At 44.4% G+C, this 27,253-nt stretch overlaps 1 protein-coding gene across 2 annotated transcripts in view; it reads right to left on the minus strand.

Annotated features, from left to right (window-relative positions):
• The window catches only part of CEP126 (centrosomal protein 126), a 304,423-nt gene that overhangs the window by 54,064 nt on the left and 223,106 nt on the right, over window positions 1–27,253 (minus strand). For both annotated transcript variants that reach the window (XM_069202376.1, XM_069202377.1), the window contains exon 10: window positions 25,172–25,375. In XM_069202376.1, coding sequence (XP_069058477.1) covers window positions 25,172–25,375 — 204 coding nt within the window. The remainder of the gene's footprint in view (window positions 1–25,171; window positions 25,376–27,253) is intronic.

Genomic DNA, 27,253 nt, shown 5'->3' on the forward strand with positions numbered 1-27,253 from the left:
ACAGAAAGACAGGGCTGTCCCCACATGATATTCTTATGGGAAGAGCAATGAGGTTGCCAGCAATACCAGCCAATGCTCTTGTCAATATTACAGATGATATGGTGTTGGACTACTGCAAGGGTCTACCTGATGTGGTTCGATCTTTTTCTCAGCAGGTATAAGCCATTACCCTGCCACCTATCCATGACCCAGGTCACAATCTAAGAGCAGGAGATTGGGTCGTGATCAAAAAGCATGTGCAAAAGACTTGCCTAGAGCCACGTTGGAGAGGTCCATATCAAGTGGTGTTGACAACTACAAAAGCTGTGAAGTGTGCAGTTTTGCCTAACTGGATACATGCGAGCCATACCAAGAAGGTGGTGAGTCCTCAGGATCATGAAGAAGTGTTGTTGAGGACACCAACAGCAGCAAAGCAAATAGTTCTACCTGAACCAGAACCGGAGCAGGTCGGGCCTATAGTAGATCCAGAAATGGCGGAAGATGGCTCGATCACCCCAGTAAGAGACAAGGGTGCGGAAATTCAGGAGACAGAACGAGAGATCAACCCGGAAGAAGTGACAAGAGAACCAAGCACAGGGGAAGTTCTCTCAGAAGCAAAGGGTGTTGAACCACAAAGAGACCAAGTGCCAGAGCCTGAGGGTAAAAGAGTTGAGACAGGTCAAAGCCAAAGTGATCTGACTCCTCCTGAACCCGTTGCAGGTCCATCAAGAGAAGGCACTACAGATAAGGCGAAGGAGAAGAGTCCTATCTTGAAGAGATTGTTGACAGAAGGGGCAAAAAAAGGAGACCACTGGCCTGAATCTCAAATAGGCAAGAAAAAGGACTTGGTTATAAATGAGACAATAGAGGAAGAAACAGACACAACAAAGAAAGACGAACTGAGTGATGGAGAACTAGCAGAAGAAAGAAAGTTGAAAAGAAAGAATAGCAAGTCGAAGATACGCAGGACGAGAGTGGGCATATGCCGCAACAAGTGCTTGACAAAACGAGTTTGTCTTTTTGCATTGACAGAGACGTTCTGAATCAGTATTTTGATGCAACCTGAAGAAGGAAATCAATAGACTGATTCGTTGAGCAAAAGAAAAAGAAACTGAGATTACTGATATTATCGGAAGAGACACTGATAACCTGATATGACACTTAGAATCCTGGAGATGACCAGCTGCTAACAGATTTTTGACAAAGGAAGAAAAGGGGTCTTGTTGTGTGAAGCTGAAGCGTGAAAAAGAAGTATATTTTGGACTTTTGATTTTTTTCTTGTTGCATATTAATTAAGAGTTGATTCTGCTTTCTGATTTTTTACAGCTCATGGCTGGATTAGATAATAACACTTGGAACATTAGGTATTGTAGATATTTGAGTGTAGGAGTGTGTGTGGTATATTGTTTGTAATAATGATTGTGGGAATGTCAATTCATGAGATGAGCGAGGCTGAAGTTACATCTGTACTTGAGACTACTACACTAACAGCTTTAGAGAGGTTTAAGTTAGATGAGCAATATTTGCATGATTATACTAACGCAAAGGGAGAGCTGTCTTCTAACGTCTTTTATCGTATGTTGAATGAGTATGTGGAAACAATGGATGCAAGGGATTGTCTTGTGTGCACGCAAATACCTTCCTCTGTGGACGAAGGGGTCACTTACCATAGTCTACCTCTCACTTATGGTATAACTTGTAGTTTGCTACTAACTCGATTCTATAATCAGGAGTATATACAATACTTTTATTCAAATTATGACATGGTATTTTCAGTCGTTCCTATAATTAGATATTTGAGTAGGGTGGCTAAAGATCATGATAAAGTATTAGTTAGAGGATTCTTTGAGTCTACACTGACCTTTGGCACGGCTTATGCGCATCTTAACAATTTAACTTGCTTATTAACACCTATGGAAAAGAGCTTTATTGGGCCCACTGACGACAGGAGAAAAGCACTAAAAGAGAAATTAGAGAAAGAGTTAAAAAAATAACTTACAAGAATGATTATGCTTACACTGCGATTAAAACACAAGGGAAATTAGCTTTAGATGCATTGCATGTAGGGAAGCTTTGTATTTATAGGCCAAAATCACGCACTGACACTATTTGTGGGAATGAGAGAATGTAGGCATGTGTTTTTGTTTCAGAGTAAATGGACATTTATGCTGAATGGTGCACACCCTGTGATTCCTGGAATTTATTATATTTGTGGACTTAATGCTTATTACCTTCTTCCTAGAGGATGGCATGGGAATAGTTTTTCCTAAGATTTATCAAATAGATGATTTGAAAAAGATACTGAAAATGACTGAGTTACACCAGATGAGACAAAGGAGAGAGACAGCCTCTGCAATTGTAGGGGATATTTTTGGAGCAATAATTCCTTCTGTAGGAGTTATATTGAATGCAAATAAGATATGAAAACTATCTACTATTGTGGCTAATATGTGAACAAATTTTACAGGAGCCATACTTTTACTAAACACTGAATTAGCTGCGGATAGAGCTATGACGCTTCAAAATAGGCTTGCTTTAGACATAATATTAGCGAAGGACGGAGGAGTCTGTAAAATGATTAATGCGAGGCATTGCTGTTCATATATTCCTGAGAACGAGAAAGAGATAAAGGATCTAGTTACTAATTTAACTAATGCAAGTAAGGATTTGAAAGAACTGACGGAACCAGGAGTTTGGGAAAAGGTTGGGAATGCATTTGTTACTGTGGGAAATTGGTTCAGTCAAATTTGGGGTAGGATACTGTGAAAAATTGTCCAAGGAATATTAATTGTGATCATTGCTATTTTAGGTTTATGGGGGGCATGTAAATTATGGCAGAAAAGTAAATTAAATAGGGCCAAAAATGATCAAAGGAGGAAAGAACAACCCAGAAGAAGAATCTATAGGGAAAATGTAAGGAGAAGAAATCAAAATGTAGCTGAAAGTAATTTGTAAAATGATTGGGAAGGGAAAGGTGTGATGACATATTTAGTCATCAGAGGAGGGACTGTTGGAGCAGAGATGCTAATATGAGAAATTTCTAATGATTTGAGTATAAATACTAATGAGAAATATTGATAGAAAACAAATAATTGAAAATAACGTGTATGAGTAAAATGTGCCCATGGGGAGTGGTCACCATGTGTGTTAACAAAATGCTAAATAATGAAAAGATATTAAAATTCTGTACTAATATGTCATATTTGGATGTAAAACCTATGTTTTATGATGATTCATATTCTTAACTTAGCTGAACTAGAGGCCTGGTCGGCGCTGGGCATTGCTTGCTTAAACGTGGAGACGCAATGAGCTGCCGAGGACTGGACCTGGAGAAAAGGGCCTTGAACTGCACTGAGTTCAGACAGGCTCTGCTCGAAAATTCTGCAAAATGTACCAGTGCACAGGAGATGATGAGGACAAATTGATACAATTATGTGTAGAGTAGGCTAAACTTACTTTCCCAGGACTTGAACAATGGAAGCACTGACTAAAAGACTGTGGGCAACAATTTCGTGACCTGAAGAGCCAGATGATGTTCTCATCGACAGAAGGACCAATCAAACTAATGGAACTTGAAGCTTGAACCGACGCAAACAAGTGGTAAACAAAAACTATAGGTTAGATTCATAACTGCTGATAAGTTTGACCAATTAGCAATTACTGGGACGGACTGAGAGACCCTAATAAAAAGTCATGACAAGGGAAGGAAATTCAGAGCGGAGAGGCGAAAGTTGATGACGTCAGGAGACCCTGTCTGAAGTGCTGATAATTGGGCTTACTCTCTGTGAGCCTGATACTTGCTGATGACCTGGAGGCGAAGACTGACTTGTTGCTGATCTATCTTGGATAGGTAGCTATAGCAATGTGACTGACTAACGTGTGCTTTTTCTTCTAGGTACCAACTGCGCTGCTTTAAAATGTTTTTCTCACTTTAGATTGATTTTTTCAAATTAATGATTTTTGTCTAAATAGGTTTTCGCATGAAGACCCACATGCTGATGCTAATTTGAGTTAGGTAGGCTGACAAGGGTGACTTAACGGTGACAGCTGACTGATTAACTTGCATTGCTGAATTATTAAAAATTTTAAAGAATTTGCTGACTTATGTTGATGCTCGTTTTTGCTTATCAATAATTCTTGGTGAATAGTTGCTTATGATGCTTATAAAGTTTGATTAACAATAAAGTCGAATAAAGGTTTTAATTAGAATTGTAACTAATGGGGAATAAAAACGATTAACCTTCTTGAGAGTGATGGTATTTTCTTATTAGATAGGGCTTTTCTTGGTGTTTCTTGTTGATTATAATGTTTATTGACCATTGGTTACCTCTTGACTAGGATACTCCATGCGATCCAAAAGGTTCATCGACCCATACGCATCCCCTTGTAAGTTTACTTACTAAGGACTAGGCGCGCTAGCACTGTCAATAATCGAGTACCATCTCTAGAAAGCAACGAGCTTTCTATTGCTCATTGAAAGTAAAAAATAAGATTTTCACATTTCATTTTGTAAGTTGCTTTATTTAATCATCTCTCTCGTTCCACTTTCCGTGCATGACTTTATTACCCCCCCCAACTCAAACTCATTTTTGAAATCGATTTTGTTTATTTCGTAAGAAATTGTGTAGGATAAATGTAGCAGCAGGTACCATTTTCTCACTTTCCTGTAACTGGGATGTGCGACTTCTAGGAATATTTGCTCGAGTTAGAGCTATTACTGTTTTAAAGAAAACAAAATGCAGCGCCATCGCGCTGCGTGGCAAATAAACAGATAAAGTAGTCCGGACACCAGGCTGAAAACATCGAGCCTCGTATGTTTTTAATAGTTTACCGGTGTGTGTGTGGGCTAAACACCGGAAAAGTCATGATATATGCATGCCTTTCACAAATGAAAGCAAGCAGATTTTAAACAGCAAGCCCACGAACCAATGAAAGTGACTGATGTGTCATGGACGTGGTTTGAAGCCCAAAGACAGATTACAGAATGGGACGGAGTGATTTGCCTCACCCATAAAAAGGGAGGCCAAATTGAAACATGGGGTTAGCAGATACCACACTTAAGAGTGGTTGCTAAAGTGGGCAATCAGCAGTTACATTGTGGATTGAGTTGGAGCTTCTTCATGAATATCCTGTGGTGTTTCTCTGAGCTCCATCACCAAATACACACATATTTTCTGGATGCTATTCTTTAAGAGAAACTCTTGATGTTCTAGGTTCCAGTCATTTGAACACTGCTAGGCCAGCTTTATCTTTCAGCCACACAAGGGTCTTTTCATCAGGTCCTCCCATGCTGTAATGTTGCAGAATAAATCTAAAATGCCCATTTCTTTCACAGGGGACACAGAGTCGTTGACTTTCACTAAGTCCCTCTGGGAGATATCTTGCTTGATGTATCAAGTGCATTAGGCACCGGGAGCACAGTGACAGACAGTTAGTAATACGGTGTTTGAAAACTGCAGCTGTAAGTACTGGACAGTCCAATTAAAGCTTGCTGCCAGAAATTAGACCAAATGTTTCTGATACAAGAGGCTGCATAGTTGTGATGCTAGGCAGTGATCCTCATAGTTAGTCAAGATCCATAAAAGGGTTGTGTAGGTATGACATGTCTATGCACATAAATGTTTGGACCTTTTCAGGCCCTTTACTGGTTTGATGGCTCACCAAGATAAAAGTGGTAGAAGTAAACTGATCTCTCTTGAAAGGTAGGATTTAGCAATGTTGGTGTTGTGTGTGAGTTAGGCTAGGGGTAGAAGGGGAGGAGGGAAGAGAGAGACTGCTTGGTGCCTTAATGAGTGCCTGGACTGTGCTGAATTGGGGTTAAGAGCCTACTCAGAAGATCAGGTTGCATGAGCAGATCGTGAAATTAGACACCTGCTCACCTAGCCATCCTCTGAAGGTGTGGTTTGTGAATTTCTTCTTATTATCACAGATTATGTAGACTATTAACTTTACATGCAGTGGAATATCAACAGCATTCACAGACCACTGGGGCCGAGTCATATTTGAATGAGATTTGAGTAACTGGTTTAAATTTCCAGTGATCTCTAATCAGCTTATTCTGGTAATGGGAAATTTTACTACAAGTCAATATTCTTTATTTCAGCCATATGCCATAAAAGAAGCATACGAATAAAAACATTAAAAATACCTAGTCAATGTGCCTATATGCAGTATACAAAAGCAATAGAAATGGCCTACAAATTTGAACATTTGGGAGGGCGGAATGAAGGACCCAAATGAGGCATCTGTTCTGCAACACCTGAAGCATGTGAGGTTAAGAGTGATTATGGCACATAGGTAAGAAGTTCTCCATATTCCTTATATCGAAATGCTGTTCATTCGTACAGCTATACCATGAAGGGACACAATATAATCTGAAGGGATTTGGAACATGAAAATAAAATTACATTCTTTGTACAGATAATCGGGATAGAGGCACCTGACAGGTCAGAATTGTGAGATGTGCAAGGTTTACTCCAACATAAATATTGTTCCTTTTGGTAGAGGGCATTAAAAGGACACATCATACAGAGCCTGGGATTACATGACCATCTGCTTGGATAGGTGATCTCTTTCAAATCCACGCTCACATAATTACGGATATCTTTACTAGGTTCTTTTTAGAGAATAGTGCCCCTCCCACAGTGCCTGGATTGCACGTCTTCTAAAGAAGCCATCATTAAATCCCACCAACTCAACCAGTTATCGACCTATAACCTCTGCCCACTTTCTTTGCACTATAGGTAAGCCACCCCTCTGCAGGCCTTGCAGCCCTAAGGCAGGGTGTACTATAATGCAAGTGAGGTCATATGTTTGCACAAGCAAATATGCCCCTACTGTGTCTTTACAAAACCTTAAAACATAGTAAGTGTACAGGGAAGCCATAGCAAATATATGTGCTGGACACTGGTCATTACGAGTTCCACAGCTACATAATGGCCTCTCTGAATACTGGCTTGTTTGGTTTCACCCACACTGATGCTAGTGTTGGAAGTATTATAACATGTACCCAGAGGGCACTTTAGAGGTGCCCCCTGCAAAAACCTAACAGCCCTGGCATGGTTGCTGACTGTTTTTTACCAGCCTGCCACTGCCATACACAGCACTTGACTGCTGGGGTGAGGGTCTTATGCTCTCAGGAGCCAGAACACAAAGCCTTTCCTGGGTGGAGATGTTACACCTCCTCACCAAGGCGGGCACCCACACCCAGCGTTCAGCTTCAAAGGCTTTACCGCCTTTGAAATTTGACCTCTGATTCTGCTGCTAGCATCCGATGCCCCCAATTGTTTTCCCCCACTTTGAGCAGGAAAAACAGTGGAAAAACTCAGCCAGAGTAGAAGGAGTGACCAGCCCCAGCTTGCACCCCCCCCCCCCCCCCCGGTGTGGCAGGCATGGCGACCACTCCATTTCATTTTCCTCCATCCTGAATGGCAGAAAAATAGCCTATCAGGGTTAGGGATGTGATCTCTTCCCACAGGAAGTGGTCACATAGTGAATGTAGCACCCTAGGGTAAGTGGCCCATTTACCACTACCAGGTACTCCCCTTAACACCCACTAAATGCAGTATTTAGTGGGCATCCCTAGGCCTGCAGATCAGATTCAATGGACACAAGAAAACCAGTGGCAAAGAAGATCCAAGGCTCGAGAACAGAAGTCCTGCTGCAAGAAGAAAAAGGCACCAAACCCTGCCTGTTGCACCAAGGACTCAACAATCGCCTCTGACGGCTCGACTGGACATTGGATAGACTCTAAGAAACCCCAGAGGATCTCCAAGCTTCTGAAAATCGCCAAAAACCTCCCTCTGGGTGAAGGCATCACTCCCTGCACCCTGCAGACAAAAAAACTGTGAAGTCCAGTTCTCTGACCGGCTGCTGACCAACGAACTGGACACAGCAGCCCTAACCAAATTCCAACCAAAGGACCTGGAGGATAGACCCTGCCAGTGTGCCAAGATTGGTGGCACTGTGACGTCCAGTGGCTGAGACGTGCCACAGCCTGGGGTACTGGATCACCAACGTCAGACACCCAGAAGAAAAGTCCACTCCGGACTCACCAAGGACCAGACAAACAAGTTACTTACCTTCGGTAACGTCTTTTCTTGTGGATACACTAGCTACCTGTGGGTTCCTCACCTAATGAATTCTCCCAATGCGCCAGCATTCGACGGAACTTTTCTTCCCAGCTCTGCACGTCAACGAGGACGTCACTACTGCCCGACTCCCAAGTGACTCCGTCTGACGTCATCGTGGCAATAAGAGGACCTCGCTGGTGTGCTGACGTCAGTTTTCACCATTTTTTATGTGCCTTTGAGGCAAACAGGTAATCACCTGACATCACATGCTTGACATGACTACATCAATCAAATATAATACGTAATATTTAATCAAATAAAAACAGCAAAATATACAAATATAAACATCTATATATATCACATATATGTACATATATATATATACATATACAATCAAATATACATTCACCCTAGGAAATCTTGGTATGACCAACCAAGCAACGGGGAGGTGGGTGGGACCGTGAGGAATCCACAGGTAGCTAGTGTATCCACCAGAAAAGGCGCTACCGAAGGTAAGTAACTTGTTCTTCTGATGGATACAACTACCTGTGGATTCCTCACCTAAGGAGTATAGTCCCAAAGCAGTACCGCACTTGGTGGCGGGTGCCTGAATGGTCACACCAAGAAATCTTGCAGCACGGACCGTGCAAAATGGCCATCCCTCCTTACCTCTGAGTCCAAGCAATAATGCTTTACAAAAGTATGGAGGCCTTACAAATTTCATCCACAGGTACACCTCTAGCCAAGGCTGAAAAGGCCGACTTAGCCCTGGTGGAATGGGCTCCAATTCCAACAGGAGGAACCTTCTTTGCTAAGGAATAACATACTTTTATACAAAGAATGACCCAGCTGGACAGTGTTCTGTTGTGGACTGCCTTGCCTTTCCTCTTCCCCATGTAGCCAATGAAGAGCTGATCATCCACCTGGAACTCTCTCGTTCTCTCGATGTAGAAACTTAAAGCTCTCATCGGGTCAAGCCGATGAAGTCTCTCCTCCTCTTTTGATGGATGGGGAGGATGGTAGAAAGACGAAAGCGTTATAGATTGTCCCAAATGGAAGGGTGTGACAACCTTTGGTAGGAAAGCCGCCCTGGTACTCAGCACCACCTTGTCCGCATGAAAAGAAGTAAAAGGGGGTTTAACGCTAAGCTGTTGAAGTTCACTCACTCGCCTAGACCAAGTGATAGCTATGAGAAAAACAGTCTTTAATACCAGCAACCTTAACGGACATGAATGCAAAGGTTCAAACGGCGAACCCATCAGGAATGTAAGAACTAAATTCAAAGCCCACTGCGGCATAATAAATGGAGTGGGTGAAACCTATTAGTAAGACCCTTAAAGAACCTTATAACTATAGGGGACTTAAATAAAGAGGGTTGATCGGGAAGGCACAGAAAGGCCAACAGTGCCGACAGATAGCCCTTAACAGTCGCAACTGCACAACCCCTCTGCGCCAAGGACAACGCAAATATTAATATGTCCGACAAAAAGGCCCGTAAAGGATCAATTTGCTTCTCTCCACACCAAGCAACAAATTTTGCCCATCTACCAGCATAGATAGATTTGGTGGAGTGTTGCCTGGCCGATAAAATAACGTCCACCACTTCTGGCGGAAGAGAAAAGGAACTCAGATTGCCCTGTTCAATCTCCAGGCATGAAGGTGCAGGCTCTGGAGGTGGGGGTGTAGAACCTGCCCCTGCGACTGCGAGAGGAGATCTGCCCTGTGAGGGAGACCAAGCGGAGGGCACAGTGAGGGTTGGAGAAGGTCTGAGTACCACACCCTTCTTGGCCAATCCAGAGCTATTAAAATGACTTGGGCCCGGTCTTGGCGAATCTTCCTCGAAACCCGAGGAATCAAGGGTATGGGGGGAAACGCGAAAAACAACTGGCCGTACCAGGACATCTGAAACACGTTCCCCAACGCCCCTTGCACCAGATACTGGAGGCTGCAGAACGACTGGCAGTGCGCGTTCTCCCGAGTGGCAAAGAGGCCTACCTAAGGGAATCCCCACATCCGGAAGATGTGAAGGACCAGGTCTGGATGGAGATGCTACTCATGATCGACTGAGAAGTGTCGACTGAGACTGTCCGCATGTACGTTCAGAACTCTGGCCAGATGGTTTGCTACTACGCAAATCTGATGGTCCTGTGCCCAGGACCAGATCTGCAGAGCCTCTCTGCAAAGAAGGTACAACCCTACTCCTCCCTGCTTGTTGATGTACCACATCGCGGTAGTGTCGTCCATCAGGACCTGAATCAACTGACCACAAAGGGAAGGGAGGAAGGCCTTGAGAGCCAAACGTATCGCCTGCAATTCTAACAGATTGATATGAAACATCTGTTCCACTGGAGACCAATGACCTTTGACCTCCAGGTCCCCCAGATGAGCTCCCCATCCTAGAGTGGAGGCATCCGTTATAACCGTGGCCATTGGTGGTGGTAGCGAAAACGGCCTTCCTTGGGAAAGATTGCCGTCCGCAGGCCACCATCGTAGATCCGCTGCAGTGTCTCTGGAGATCTTTATAGACTCCCCGAGATCCCCTCTGTGCTGAAACCACTGCCTGCGGAGGCACCACTGAAGAGCTCTAATGTGCCAGCGTGCATCAGTGACCAACATAATGCAAGAAGCGAACAGACCGAGCAGACGAAGGACCTTGAGGACTGAAACAACCGCTCCACTTTGAAACATTGGAATCAACGCCTGAATGTCCTGAATCCGCTGAGGCGGAGGATAGGCCCGATTCAAGTGTGTCCAGTACTGCCCCTATGAACAGGAGGCGTTGAGAGGGCTCCAGGTGAGATTTGGGCACGTTTACCGAAAACCCCAGATTGAACAACAACTGGGTTGTCATTTGCAGGTGATGCAGCACGAGCTCCGGAGACTTGGCTTTGATGAACCAATCATCCAGGTAAGGGAATACCGATATTCCCTTCCTCCTGAGATTTGCTGCAACCACCGCCATCACCTTCGTGAAGACTCGAGGTGCTGAAGTAAGACCAAAAGGAAAAACCGTAAAGTGGTAGTGTTGCGACCCTAGCACAAACCGGAGATACTTCCTGTGCGACTTCAGAATAGGGATATGAAAGTAAGCATCCTGTAAGTCGACAGACATCATCCAATCTTCTTTGTTCAACGCCAGAAGCACCTGCGCTAGAGTCATCATTTTGAATTTCTCCTGTTTGAGGAACCAATTCAAAACCCTCAGGTCCAGGACCGGCCTCAAACGACCATCCTTCTTGGGGGATCAGGAAATATCTTGAATAACAACCTTGACACCTTTCCTGCTCTGGAACCAACTCCACTGCACCTTTCGATAAAAGGACTAGAACTTCCTGCTGCAACAACAGGAGATGGTCTTCTGTGCAAAAGGATGGACGTGGGAGGGCTGGGAGGGGGAAACTTCCGAAAAGGAAGGGCATAACCTTTCCCCACAATATTGAGGACCCAGGAGTCCGATGTGATCAGCTCCCACATACGGAGAAAAAGAAACAACCTTCCCCATACAGGAGAAGCATGGGATGCAATGGATGGAGGACTAAGGCTGCTTTCCCTGTTGCACCCCGCGAGGAAGAGGCAGGGTGCTGCTGGGTGGCTCCTCTCGTTCTAACCCTACCCCGCCTTCTATAGGACCTATAGGGAAGGCTAGACGGTTGTTGGCCTGCCGGTAGGGGTCTACCCCAAAAGGAAGTTCCTCTTCCAAACCCCCTGAATCTTCTAAAAGACCTGAATGGGGTGGTCATAGAAGCCTGCAGGCCTAGGGACTTGGCAGTAGCCCTGCTCTCCTGAAAGCGCTCTAAAGGCACAGTCAGCTTTGGAACCAAACAACTTGTCCCCATCAAACGGCAAGTCCAACAGGATCGTCTGTACATCTGTTGAAAATCCAGAAGACCTCCACCATGCATGTCTCCTTGTGACCACAGATGTGCACATTGCCCTGGCCACTGAGTCCGACGTATCCAGCCCCGACTGAATAACCTGAGTCGCTGCCGCTTGCGCATCAGACAGGAGACCCCATATGTCCTGAGGCAAATCAGGTAGCACAGCCTTGGCCGCGGCCATCAGGGCATGGATATACCTTCCCAAAACACAAGTGGCATTTGCAGACTTGAGGGCAATACTGCACAAAGAAAAAATCTTCTTGGCAGATTGCTCCATCCTTTTCGTCTCCCTGTCCGATGGAGCCCCAGGGAAGGAACCAGGAGCTGAACGTGAGGAGCACGAGGCCTGAACCACCAGACTCTCCGGAGTCGGATGCCGAGAGAGGAATCCTGGGTTCCCAGGAGCCACTCTATGGGCCTGATTACAACTTTGGAGGAGGTGTTAATCCGTCCCAAAAGTGACGGTAAAGTGACGGATATACTACCAGCCGTATTACAAGTCCATTATATCCTATGGAACTCATAATACGGCTGGTGGTATATCCGTCACATTTGGGACAGATTAACACCTCCTCCAAAGTTGTAATCAGGCCCTATATCTTCTCGCCACAGATCTGCTTACAGCAGTCGAAGATACAGGCTTCCTCCACACTTCCAGGATTGGTTCTGTAAGAGCCTCATTGAACGGAAGGAGTGGTTCCGCAGCAGCCGAAGCAGGATGCAAGACTTCCTTCAGAATGTTCGTCTTTACCTCAGCTGCCGGTAGCGGAAGGTCCAGAAAGTCCGGCACCTTCATTATCACCGTATGGAACGAGGCAGCCTCCTCAGTAAATTCCCCAGGAGAGGCTAGATCCCACTCAGGGGAAGTATTGAGACCACTCGCGGATTCCAAACCCTGAAAGTCTCCCAGGGGCTCAGCGATCTCTCCTTCCTCCAGGAGCTGCCTTCTAAACTCTTGCTCCGCCAAAAGCCGCAGAGCCCTTCTTCTTGAACGCAGCCTGGCCTCTATCCTCAGTGTCGACATAGAATTGGCTGACGCTGACGCGGCCCAGGAGACACACCCCGATCTCCGGATTCGTCCAACGCCAGATTTATCGGTGTCATGGATAAACAGCCTCTCTTCCCCAGCGTCGACTGGATTCGCGTGGCAAAGTCATTGGCCCCACCGGATCCACAGAAGCCACCGGCGTCGAAGGTCTCCTCGGCGATGCCACTGGCACCCTCTGCAGGGCATGAATGCCATCGACTTGTATGAAGCCGGAACGCCCAAACCAAAAGCCAAGGGGCCTGAGGGACCAGCCGGTGCACCACCAGGGGCCATGGAGTTAAAGATATTAAACATAGCATTCAAGAATGCGGCTGATCCGCTACTGGAGCCGGGAATGCTGGATACTCTTGCGGTGTTGGCGCTGGATCAGGCACCTCCGACTGCGCTGCAGGCAAGAAGCCAGGACTCTGGGAAGGCTTGACCACCTCAAACACCAACGGCGCTGGAAAAGCCTGAGGGCTGCCAGGCTGAGGAGTCACCGTCGGACTGACATCCCACGTCGGATGCCGCCGAATAGATGGTGACCTCGACCAGGATCGGTACCTCTCTGAACAGCGACAGGAATCATGTCGACGCCGGGAATCATGTCGACGCCGTCTCCTATGCAATCTCGAGGACTTCCCTGAAGATAACCTCCGATGTCCATGCTTCTATTTCTTTTTAGCCTTGGCCAAAAACAGCTTGGCATCTCGCTCCTTGAGCACCTTCGGGTTCATTTTTTGACACAAACCACACTCCTCCACGTTGTGCTCGGAGCTCAAACACCACTAGCAGTCATTATGCGGGTCCGTCACAGACATACGACCCCCGCACTCTCTACAAGGCTAGAACCCTGATTTACGAGGTGGAGACATTTTAACAAAGTAAAACCTTCGAGAAACAGTAGCTTCCCAAGAGCCAGGAGAAAAACCTTTATGCTTCGAAGGCACAGAAAAAAGGTAACTGACATCAGCACGCCGACGAGGTCCTCTTATTGCAACGATGACGTCAGACGGAGTCGTGTGGGAGTCGGGCAATAATGACGTCCTCGTCGACGTGCAGAGCTGGGAAGAAAATTTCCGTTGAATGCTGGCGCATTGGGAGAATTCATTAGGTGAGGAATCCACAGGCAGTTGTATCCATCAGAAACAAGGTCCAGCCAAGGGACTTCAGAACACCCAAGAACAAACACCCAGAGTGGCCCTGCTGACCTGCAATCCACCCTCAATTTCACCTGCACCTGGTTTAAATGACCCTAGGCGGCTCAACCTTTGGCTGACCTATCTGCACTACACCCATCCTCCCTGGCCCCTGCATCAGAAAACCAGCTGTGCTTTGGCATCCCTAACCCCTTGCGAACTCTACACTCCAATGGGACCCACTGGTCTTACCTTTAAGTCCTTCTGTGCAGTGTATTTCCAAATGGTCCTCTTCGCTGTTCTGCACCAGCTCTAAGACTTTCAACTGCTGCTCCCGCTTGAACAGCGAACCGCCCAAACTTCTGTGGCTGGCCCACAGAACATCTTGATGACCTCGACCTAAAAACAGAAGGTAACATTTGTGAAAGCACTGCCTTATTTTATATGGACGTTTTTCCCATTGACTCCAGTGGTGCATAATTACGCACAAAAAGACTATTTTTGCTAAACTTTGAAAACCATTACTTACAAAGTACTTATCCAGTTTGATGATCCTGGTCTTAAAAATTATATACCAATTTGAAGTATTTTTGTAACTTGGTCTGGAGTTATTCTTTTGAGTTTGTGTCTACCTTTATGTATACAAGGGGTTCAAAAAATTCTTAGCACATCTCCAAGATTAGAAGATTACAACTGCTCGACCAAGTTACTACTAAAATAGGGAACTGGGTTGTCTATTTATTACCTCTGAATACCAACATGGGGTTGCTTGGACCCTCTGCATAGTGCACATCATTTGTGTACACTATACAGAGAGCCAGCCTCCTACGCTGCAGAAATTCAGAACTATACTGTACAGCTGGTGGCCAATCGAAACAGGTAGAACCATGTTAGTTAGATTTTAAAGACACTCCATTGGTTCTCTTTCTCTGACAGAGGGACACATTGCACCCTTTCAATGATCTGTTCAATAGCCCAGCAGAAGGGGCAAGTTCTTTAAAATTCCGTAAGGGTTTCTAGAACATCCTTATGGTAACCAGGTGCATTACTGAGAGCAGACGTATTTGGGTGAACAGGTTTGGTGGTAGGAAACACTACCAGGTGAAATTTAAAGTATAACTGATTTTGATTTATTTTAAAAGAGGTTTAACAGCTCATATTTTTAGACAGTGGTGTGGCTGCAACGGGCTATTTTCTTGACTTTGGCCTGAACTGAACAGGGATGAAAGGAGAACTGACTGTACCCTTTAAGTGTTGAGGAGTTGGTCAATAAAGTTTGGAAAGCTCAGCTTTAGACAATCTTTTCTGTTTTTCCCCAGCAGGTGAACCTCTTGTTAATAGGATGTCTTCTTTCAAATGATCTTTTGTGGCTTATGTAATTCAGCTGTATTTAGAAACTGCTAGGTCACTGAATTGGGTAGTTTGCTGTTCGAATAACAATTGCTTCTCTTGTACTACATGTTGACTACTTCTTCCCTCAATGTTTGTCTCGCTTGATAATGCCCTGTCTTCCCACACATATTTCTGATTACCTAAATTCAGCTCTGTCCCCATGTTCTCCTATCTATGTACTCTTTGACAAATGTCTTATGTGGGGTCCATTAAACATTTGCAGAGCCACTGCCTTTTCCAAGGTTGTGGAGGCAGCTTTTAGTTTTTATAATAGCATAGGCTCTAAGCCTGAGATGGAACTTGTGGCATATATAGAGCTAAGTGATGTGCCATCACCTACCATGGGGCTTGCGTGTGGTTGATTAGTGATCAAGCTGGATTGGAAAGAATTTAGAATGTTTTTGTCAAATGACTACTTGCTTTGCACAAACGTACCAGCTCCTTTATTTGCCACTCTGAGGTGGGGGTAGGGTATATCAATGATTTAATCAAAACACAACTCCTCCTCACGTGGTTAAGGATCTGAACAAGGAGCCAACCCTCATTCAATCAGGCTGTGCTTAATGACTGTTTAAATGTTTAAAATTTGATTGATTCTTAGATATCCAATGGATTAAGTTAATCCACAAAACCCATCTAAGCTTGGACCGCGAATACCTTTTCTGCTCACCCAGTAGCTTAAAGCCAGGCATTTTAAATTCCTTGAAAACTGATTTATTGGCTTACTGTCTGGATCTGAGGAGGGAGGCAGACAAGCCAACTGTCCAGGCGTATATGGGTATTTCCACAAATACTGGTATTGCACCTTTTTTAGTTTAGGTGAAAAGCCAGCAGCACAGATTTCTGTTGGTCAGATTTAGACTAAGCACAATGCACTTTTTGTCTTCTTTCCCCTTACAGGGTTCTTATTTTTCAACTTTACCTGTCTGCTCCTGCGATGATTGCTCTGCGCAAAGCCCTATGCACCTGGTCTTTTGCAGTTTTTATTCTACTTTAACAAAGCGCTACCTCTTACCCTTCTCAAAACAGGTTAATATACAACACTGCAGACCTGCTCTGGCCTATCTGCAAACACAGCCTACTGTGAAGATCTGTTTTCTAATTGCTGCTTTTATTCAATACGCAACTAAGCAGAGGGACACTATAGTTATGTAATCCTTTTCTTTTAGGTCCTTTTAGCCCGCAAGTTTTATTCTGCAAGGTTTTATTGATTTTATGATGCTAGGTTGATGCACTTTCAATTTTATCATGGTTTATTGATTGAGTGCTGATTGTGTTGTGTTTTTATGCTGACTTTTATGGTCAAACTAGACCAAATACATTTATTCTGACTGACTAGTTCTTTCCTCAATGTTTGTCTCTCTTGATATCCATGTTTCCTCAGATACAGTCATTGCCCTATCCTCCTCCACATATTTCTGATTACCTAATTCTCCCAGATAGGTGATTGGGTGAACAGTTGGGTTTCCTTTACCCTAGCACTTGATATTATCCTTGCCTCAATCACGTTTCTACTGTAGCTAGCTCTCCATTCAACTCTTGATGCTTTCCAAGATTTCCTTGAAGAAGTCAGGAAGGCTAAACCCCTGCCATGCCCCCTTTGTGCTGCTTCATTTTGGATCCATTTCAAGGAATTGTTTGTGCCATCTGGATTTCCTGCTTCCAATTGTCCCATTGGTAACAATGCATTATTATTGGTAACTTTTTAAAACTATTAGTAATATCATTGGCAATTTTGGTTATTCCCTTGAACATTATGTATGTTGTTAGTAGTGCACTGGTCATCATGTCTATTATTCAGTTCTGCAGATGTGTACTTGGAGCTACTTTACTTTTACTTTTAAGGTGAACCATTACAAAGCTATTTAATGCTGGCGTGATGGCAGTGGGACAAATTCAACAATCGATAGGGCACAGAAGTAGGAAAATGCTGAGCATGATCAACGTGTGGGCCTTTAAGAGCAGAGAATTGTCAGCTGTGGTTCCTAAAATCTTAGATTACATATAACATCTGCCAATATGCCCAGGCACCCATATTTACCTAGTGAGGAAGCTCAAAGTTGTAAAGCAGAAGATTAGGAAACCATGATGGAAAAACTAAAGGGGCAGTGGCACAAACAACACATAGGGGGTCATTCTGACCTTGGCGGTCTTTTCGCAAGACCGCCGAGTTACCGCCGCGGTGAAGACCGCCGACCGCGGCGGTATGCCGCTGTGCGCATTCCGACCGCTGGGAGCGTTCCGCCGGAAAACCGCCAGCAGCCACACTGGCGGTCGGCGGGAAAGTGGAGACTGGTCAACCTCCACCGCCACGCCAGCAGAACACCGCCCACAGAATTACGACCCACATTTCTGTGTGGCGGTCTTCTGTTGGCGGTCACCTCCCCATGGCTCCTGTCGCCTCCCGGAGGACCAACGCACAAGGTAAGTTGATCATCCGTGAGGGGAGGGGGTGGGGGGGTGTTGTGTGATGTGTGCGTGCATGGGGTGTGCGTGTGAGTGTGTAGAGGGGGTGTGTGAGTGCGTGCATGCGGGCGGGGAGTGCTGCTGTGCCTATGGGCAATGTGTGTAGTTCGGCGGGTGCGCATGTCGGCATGTATGTGTGCGGGTATGTGTCCCCGTTGTGTATGTGTGTGTGTAGGGGGTGTGTATATGTGCATGTTGGGGGTGTGTGCATGTCGGGGTGCGTGTATGTGCATGTCGGGGTGGGGGTGGGGAGGGGGTTCATACCACCTCTGGGGGGTGGCAGGGGGGTGGAGGGTGTGGGGGGAGGACTCGGGGGGCAGTGGGGGGTGGCGGAGACCCCTATCAGTGCCAGGGAAGGAATTCCCTGGCCCCGATAGTGCCTACCGCCATGGTTCGCATGGCGGTTCCCGACCGCCAGAAACCGCGGCGGTAAGCAGGGTCATGATACCGTTGGCGGTCTTGGGTCGACCGCCGGACCGGAGTGCGCAGACTCCAGCCCGTCGGTCATGACCGCCGTGGCTGTCGGAGTGGGGAAGTGGCTGGCGGTCGATTGCGGCGGTGACCGCCGCGGTCAGAATGCCATTTTTTTTACCGCCGGTCTGTTCGCGGTCCGACCGCCGCCTCTCCGCTGACCGCCAAGGTCAGAATGAGGGCCATAATCTGTCACTGGGAAATGATAAACATATTTCGCCCTCCACAAGAAAAATGTGTGCTGAACATGGAGTTGGTAGACGGATACAGATTTCCATGAGAGATATGGTGCAGAGTGAACCAGTCCAAAGAGCAGTATATGAGAAAAGCACAAAAATACAGTACCAGTCACAACATCTCATCCACATGCAACATGACTGGACTCTGCATTCATCCTCATCACTTTAAAGTGTGACTTGAGCAATACTGAGTCTACTATGTGTTCTTAAAAGCAGTGACAGCTAGCAGTTATAGGAGGGAGGGGGGTGGACGGGAAGCACACTCACACTCATTCTTTCACACACGCACATCCATTAACAACACTCATTAACATTCAAACATGCACACACCAAACATTAATTTAAAAAGATCACACACACACACACATACTTACCTTCAGCCTCAGAGGTCGCAGGAGGGTTGGGACTGCTGCCTTCCCTCATTGGCTGACCTGGGTCCAGCAGTCCCAACTTCATCACAGAGTGGGATGGGGTCACTGAGACTGCTGACCCCACCCCACTCTGTGACGAGGTGTCACTGATTGACACTCGCCTGGGGCGCTTCAGGGCTTAAACCTGAAGCACCAAGGTAGAAGTCAATGAGTGACACTTCCCTCGTCACCCGGGGGAGGGCCTCGAGGCACCTTTGCTGAGCTGAGGAGGTCACGACCATAGGAGCTATGACCTCTTCAGCCCAGCAAAGTTCAGCTCAGGCAGCCATGAGTCTGCGCAAATCACGCATGTCTGCTGCTGGCTGTCTCACCTGAACATGAAGAGTGTCTGTCAGGCTGACCTTTGTTCAGCCTGACCGGCACTCTTCATGAGTGGTAAAAGGCGGGGGGGCGTGGCCCCTCTGCCCTAAAGGATGGGCTATGCCTGCTTACAAGTAGACTCATCTGCCACCAAAGGTGAAAACTAGGCTTGAGAATCCAAGCGGAACAGCATTATGAGTGTATATCTTTTAGAGAGAGTATTATACAAGGCATAGATGCTATTCTTTGCTTAGAGAGCATAACAAAGTTTATTTTTAAATTACCCTGGAAGCAGCATGTGACATAGAAGAAGTAGCATTTCACAAGAAACAGCTTGCAAAGTAACAAAGAATATAGTCATCTATGAATCACCACAGGAGTATCATTACAAATCTAGGAGGTAAGTGGGCAAGGTTCTAAGCTCTGATCTAGCCATTTTAAGCACACACCAAATGTAAATTCAACTCCATTCTGCTGCATCTACAGTTAGTACGATGTAATTAGCAACACTGGCCCTGTCTAGACGCTTCAAGTCCAAATGAGTGCTAGTGCAAAGCCTTTTTGTATCCTGCTGAAGGCTCCTTCTCTCAACTCAGATGACTCTATCCTTCCAGAAGACAGAGCACCTGCCATAGCCAGTTCTTCTACTTTCTATCTTCTTCTTCCCCTGTTGGAAAACTGGTAAATGTATCTAGTAAGAGAAGGCTTCAAAGACATGTGTAGGCAGTTTCTCAAGGGGCTCTGTCAACCCTGCATTATCATCTCTCAAACTGTTTACCATGATTTCTAACCCTCTTCATCGCACATTTGCACTTCTACTATCCCCTTCCCCCATTACTTTTCCTGCCACCCCTTTCTCTCCTTCCTTTCTTGCTGGTGAGACATCTAAAACTGGCCATCATCATACAGTAGTTCTATTGCTGTCTCTGGTGACATACTAGCCTTAAGGGGCCTACCACTCCATCCGTAAGGTATTAATTTCCTCAGTTTTGACCACTTGTTCCCTCTCTATTGGCACCTCATTTCAAATATCTCTTCAACCCAGCACTAAAAAGGAATCTTAAGGTGGCACAAATCTCTATGCAGTACCAATATAACATATCATAGGTAGAATACCAAAAAAGTGTGAACCCAGGAAAGTTCTCTGGCAAAACAATCAATCTGAGGGCAATCAGACAAGTAGGTTTAATAGTCAGTTAGCATCCATCTGCCATGTTCCTCCATTAACTCTCCTGATGGTCAGATTTCTATGGCTGATCGATATCAGCATTTAGATGAATAAAACACCATCCACAAGACACTTTTCTAGTTTTCTTTACTGTGACTCCATGTTCTGATGTTCTGGTGACACATTTTCCATCTTTTCTGTTCTCATCCATCAGAACTTTAGGCCTAACATATGGTGGCACAATGTGCACTACACATCATATTTTAATATGACATATCGCAGGTGAAAACAACAGCGAAGGTGAATCTAAATATGATATGATGAAAATACACGGACAGTTGCAGAGTCCAACATTTCACAAGCGCATGCAATATAGAGTAGTGTTGAAGTGCAGGTAGAGATAAGGACAGGCTAGAAGATGAGGACAAATGAAATTATATTCATGAAGAAATAAGCAAAGATGTTAACCACAGAGGCTGGGAAGAAGTAGGGAAGCAAACATGAAGGAATAGGATTGATTGCAGAAAAGCACCAGCCTGAACCAATAAATTTAATATGCAGCGTGATACAGAGGACAGCAGTTAGTTCTGGTGGTATACATAAACAGAGCTACAAGGGGCTCAGGGAACTGACTGTGTGTGTACAAAGTTTCAAATGCTCACTGATAGGTTTATAGCTTCTAAGGTGTTGGTGCAGGCCCATGTGCATGCCAGTACCAATCAATAGATACTGGACATGCCAACTGGGGGAGACATGTTGTCAGAAAACTACATTCTTGGTACATCAAAGGGCTTTGTGAAGGGATGAACCTGATCATGGTAAGGGTCTCTTACCACATCACTCTGGAGGGATCCTGCTGGGCATCAGCAAGGACAACATTGCTTTTGGGCATCAGCATGGACAACATTGAAATGTTTCTACTTGTCCATTAAAGGAAGCAAAAGAGTGATTCATTTCTATTATTATTCTATAAAAAAATGATTTCTAATCATTTATTTTGGTTAAATCTTCTACAATTTGTCTGTTCTACAAATGCAGTATTTGTGTGCTGCTGCACAAGATTTTGTCTGTCGCCCCTTTGCAAAGGAGTAACATCACCCCATGCCCTGTGTTGGAATTCTAAGGTCTCATCAGCTTTTTAAGCCACCTGAGGTCCCCACTAGAGTGGGTACGGTATGCCCTCATGTACACTCTTAGCATCCGTCAAGCCAAAGCTCAATGGCCAGATCCTGGCACAGTGCCAGACTGAGTGCCTCTGACTCACACAACTTCTGGCTTTGCTTTGGGAGTGGGCTAATCCTACCACTCTCTCTAGGATCTATGTGACTTTCCTTTCATTCTTTTGCATCCAGTATTATAATTAAAAATGACGGCAATAACAGATTTACTTCACAACCAATTGTGACTGGAATAACAACTCTAAAAACAAGAGGAACAAAAAGGCTATATTAACAAAAATTGTATTAATGAAAATTTTAACCACAACAGGTAAAAGTATAATAAAACACCAATAATAGCAGTTAAAGTAGCAAAGCAACACTACAATTACCACACAAATAACAAAAATATAAACAATCACAGTAATACCAAAGCTCATGTGAGACACTGGAGTATTAATTGAGAGTGTCACTACCCATCTCAGGTAATAATCACAATCCTTGTAAGTGTGAGCCACTAAAGTCACTAAATAAACATGAGCTCAACCCCATGATAGATATGGCATGGAGCAGGTGCAGATGCAGTACTAAACCAGTAATGAAGTCAAAACACAACACAAGAAAAATCCAAAAGTACCTTAGAGAACGCTAGAGTAAATTTAAGTAAATAAACCAACACCAAAATGACAAAAATCCACTAATGGAGATATAAATTTTTAAAGCTTTAAATAACAAAAAGCACATAAAAGCATTAAGAGCCAACTACGGTCAGCTGGTGCCGGTAGACTGCGACCTAGGCACGAAGTGAGGTTGAATTATGGAAGGCAAGTCGATACAGAAACCAAGTTTGACCTGGCCAGAAGTGTTAAATTTGGACTTTGAACCTGATTTGTTATTGGGTGGATGGTCCGTCATCAGTCAGAGGGATGGAGTAAATTACGGAGGGACTGTCCGCCAAATGTATAAATGATCGCCAAGCAGGTGGTAATTAATAGCGCAGTGGCAGGAACCACCATCATAGCAGTTCCTGCCAATGCATTTTGCTGTATTCTGATGGAGCCCTGCACCAGTTTTTTTTTTTTTTTCAAAAAGAAAATCCCAAAACAAGATTTTCTTTTTGAAAATAAAAGTGCAAGGCTCCCCTTGCATTGGAAGCCATTTCTAATGGTAGAGGATCAGTATTAGCATTTTACTGCCACCATCAGGGTTTCCCTGGCGGTGAGGCACCGTAAAAAAAACTGGTTAAACATCCGTCTAGCCTAATTAGATGGGCAGACAGGTAGCCATTTCTCGATAGCACTTATGCTGTCGGGCCGCTGGAGAGGGTTTAGCTACGGGGATGAATCAATCAATAATTTGATAACGGTACTCCGTCACTGATGCAATGGGGTATTCCTACAGTCAACATATAAATCAGGTTGTTAGTCTCTGAAATGGAATTCCAAAACCTTCAAGAGGAAAGGCAGCAGGCTATAGCTTAGAAAGGTACCACAGGGTTGGATAGCCATAGGACGAGGTTCCAGCGAAGCTGCTGACTTTTGATAGGAAAACTCAGAGTGTAAGAAATTAAACTTTCGTGCCCTAGAAAGGTGCCTCGCCAGCTGGATGCTTTTGCCGCCAACGCTGGATGAAGCTTCTACGTTCACACTTAGTGACTCCTTTGGAGCTTTGCGTTCTCAAGTCCCACGTTACTCATTATGTTAGGAGGAGTACACTTTGACACAGCTCAGTGTTCCATGATCTTAGGAACAGCACTTGGGAGGTCAAGACTCACTCCAGGAGAAGCACACAGCAGAGTCCAGGTCAGGTCCAGTTGGAAGCGGTCAGCTGGGCAGTTCCAGGAAAGGCCTCTTGTAGTTTGTTATGCCCCTGTCACCTAAACAGCAGGTCAGCTTTATGACCCTTGGATTCCACTTCCTCGTCGTAGGTGCCAGTGAAAGAGCAGGTCCAGTCCTCTTCTGATCTTCTCAGGACTCAGAGAGCAGGTTTAGTCCTCTTTTGATCTTTCTCAAGTCCAGTACTGCTCTAAGGAGGATACTGCAGATGCCACATTTATGCCTAGCACTAGTCTATGGGCGGGTGTGGCTCCTGGCCGAACCCTAGCAAATAAGTCAGAAGCTCCCAGGAGTAGCACTACCCACATTTGCATACTTTCCTGTGTGCAGTACAGCACACAATCCCATAGTACCCCTCTTAGCCTAAATATAAAATAGTGAAACTCTTCTCCCCGTTTGCAGAACCTGTGTGCCCACCCCAGAGGTGTGGACAGGAAAATGAGCAACCCATCCGTTGTGGTAATTTCAAACTAGTTCTAAGGGCTGCTTCCTCCCCACTATGATTGGAGCCAGCTGAGTGGGGGAGCAAAGAAGGAGCTTGTGCAAGTGTCATCTGACATTTGCCTGTGACAGGGGAGGTCCCTTTCTAGTTCATTGCCAAATGGTCATTCTGCCAGAGGAACAGAAACACCTCCCCATACCTAAGCCTTTGTATCCCTGTTCGGGGAGCAGTTTTTCACACCTCTTTCAGGGTTGAGCATTCAGAGGGCTAGCTAGAGGCTAATGTAAATTAGCTTCCTGGGGCTTTAGGCAGGGAAAAGATAGCTTTCTAAAAGGGCCATTTACCTTAATATGTATTAAAAGTCTGGCTTCACTAGTGATTTGGGATTTTAACAAATTCAAAGAATGACTTTTCTAGCTGTTTACTTTTTGAAGATAGCATTATCAAATGTATTATTACATCTCAGTGTTTTCCTGTGGTACAGCCAATCTTACCATAGTGAAAACAGCTTTGTGGGCCTAGCCACTGTAAGGACCTTTGTAACATATAATTTCTTTTGAATACCATGTACCCTGCCTTCTGGGCAGTAAGGCCTATGTAAGGGGTGAGTTTTTAATATTTAAAAGAAAGGTTTACATCTGATAGGTCGAGTCACAGTTTAAAAAATGCTTTAGTCAGGCTACAATGGTAGGCTTGAGGCCATGCTTACACTGTGAAAGTAGTGGATAGCACAATAAGTGCAGCAGTCCACTAGTGACATTTAACTTACAGGCCCTGGGTACAGTTTCTACCATATACTAGGCTAGGGCATTATAGGTAAGTTACCTATGTAACTTAAGAGTCTACCAATTTCATTATGTTGAAAGGAGGAGCCCAGACTTTACAACTGGTTAGAAAATGTAAAGTGTACAGACTTTTACAGCCAGCAAAAACAAAAATCTGGGGGGTACATCACACAAAAGATGGCCGTTTCCTTCATGTAACAATAACAATAATAAAGTAAAGTCAATGATACACAGTAATACAGCAATAATTATAATATGAACAATAATATTGAGTGTATTATGTTAAACCATTGATATCCAACAACTGTAACACCGGACATTTTTTTTTAAATTGGTAATCGCTTGTACCAAAAATAAAAAAACTATAATTTATATACATACTGTACTCACATTGCAGTCTCTGGTTTAGACGGTCAAGTGAATGAAGAAGTTTCTGTTCTTCAAGTGACAGTGCACTTATACCCAGGCGCTGTGCTTTACTCTGCAGCATATTTTGTTTACTTGGTTTCATACTTTCCATGACAGCAAGGAGTTCTCCCTCTGCAGATGGTGTACCCACCATGTTTTCAGCCATTAGAAACTGGGATGTACTTTCTGAAATTGAAATCATCCCTCAATCACATATCAGTTGAAAAAACATAAAAAACAATTCAGTGTCTCACGTATTACATGTATCAGCCAGCGGTTATAGAAAAAGTTATAATGTTAAGTGTGACGTTTCTCTACCAGATAGTGCATATACATTAGCTTCTTAAGATAATGTACTTTTATATTGATATTATATTTACCGAAACAATTACTCAGTACAATACATGATATCAAGTTCCATGACTGAAAATAACCCTTTTGTAGGAAGGTCTCTGTAAAACCCAAATCGTATACATGCATTCCCTGCTCAGTCAACGGCCATAAAAGCTCTTGATGTCATGTCATCTTTCTATCAATCCTCCAGTACACAGGGTGCATGACCAGCAACATTAAAAGCTAGAAAAGGCTATTTCTGTATATCATTTTTAGGAATTTAATCTGCTAGAGGTGGTGCTCCAGGCATTTCACTATTTGGAAGTTTGAACTCTACTGTGGTCTCAGGACTGTAACCCAGGTTTATTATAGCCATCCAAAGGAGAATGACAAGAAACAGGAAATTGCAGAACAACCTTCCTAACATCTCACAATGAGTTTGACAACCTACATCCACAACAGACAAGTTGAGTCCCAGTGAGACCAGAATGTCTGGATAAGGAAACCTCAGCCACTCTAATGGCATGCTTCATCATAAGTAACCCTACCTCACCCTGGTAAGGTAGTACTGCCTGGATCGACTGAATCTCCTTATGGACAGAGTCCTTAACAAAGTTATACCGGATAGGCAAAGTGATCTGGAGTTATCAAATTACCTTAAGGATAGACTCAAAGAAGTTTCTTTCTATTAGTAGTGGTACTCCAAACAAGATTAAAAAATAAGTGGGGGATGTCCAGTGAGTACTATGCCTTAGGTATCCAAAATGTTTCGACCTCAGCCATGTGGGTGAGAGGTTTTTTCAGAGCTCAAAGGACACCCATCGTGCTCGTGCATACAGGGCTCTAATAGGGAAACCCATAACTCGCTGGGTCAAAAGATTGCAATTGACGCAACCTAGAGGAATCTAAAGATAATAAATAAATCAAACATGCACCTCTGACGTCAAAGAAATGAAAGAAGGTTGTGTTTCCATAGTGACAAAATGTGAAAACACTGCAAATCAACACGACCCATGCAGAAGTGGATACAAGCACTCTCTGACATTCAACTTACCCCATCTTAGGGACACCATAATGTAATGTAGTCTTAATCCATTTTCTACGGTAATGACACTGTTCTTATCTTTTGTAAATATTCAATTTTACTAAATAGATAACTATTCTAAAACTATCATGGATCATGCTTGTTGTTTGTTCAGGCATATACAGCCTATAGAGAGTTAAGTAATCATATGAAAACCTGTTATTTTTGAGTGGTTTGCTGCCAGGACATCCTTACTTCTCCCAAACATTCAAGAACACACATCATGGTCGCAGGAAGAGTATACAGGCTTTGAAATAATATATCAAACACACAATTGATACCACTTACATCCTCAAGAGAGTATGGGTTTTCCCACCTGATGGTCTTCAGTCCCCTGTAACGATGTCTGACGGTCAGACTGAGAGCCTGCTTATATGTGCTTTTCCTTGTTGTGTGCAGTACTTTCAATCACATGCCACGCAACAGCATGTGACATCATATGGGTGTGGTGGGTGTATAAAATCATGGGAGTGGTAGTCTCCCTGTAGTCAGGTAAATAACTCCAGTTGCAAATAAAGGATTCAACTTGTGTACATACTCGAGTTCGACAAAATGACTTTCAGAATTGTGTGTGGTCTCTAAACTGGCGGCTGTATGTGGTTTATATGTGGGGATGATTTAATGTGCTACCCAGTTACCATAAATGA

Source organism: Pleurodeles waltl, chromosome 8 (genome assembly GCF_031143425.1).
Source record: "Pleurodeles waltl isolate 20211129_DDA chromosome 8, aPleWal1.hap1.20221129, whole genome shotgun sequence".
Classification (NCBI taxonomy): Eukaryota; Metazoa; Chordata; class Amphibia; order Caudata; family Salamandridae; genus Pleurodeles; species Pleurodeles waltl.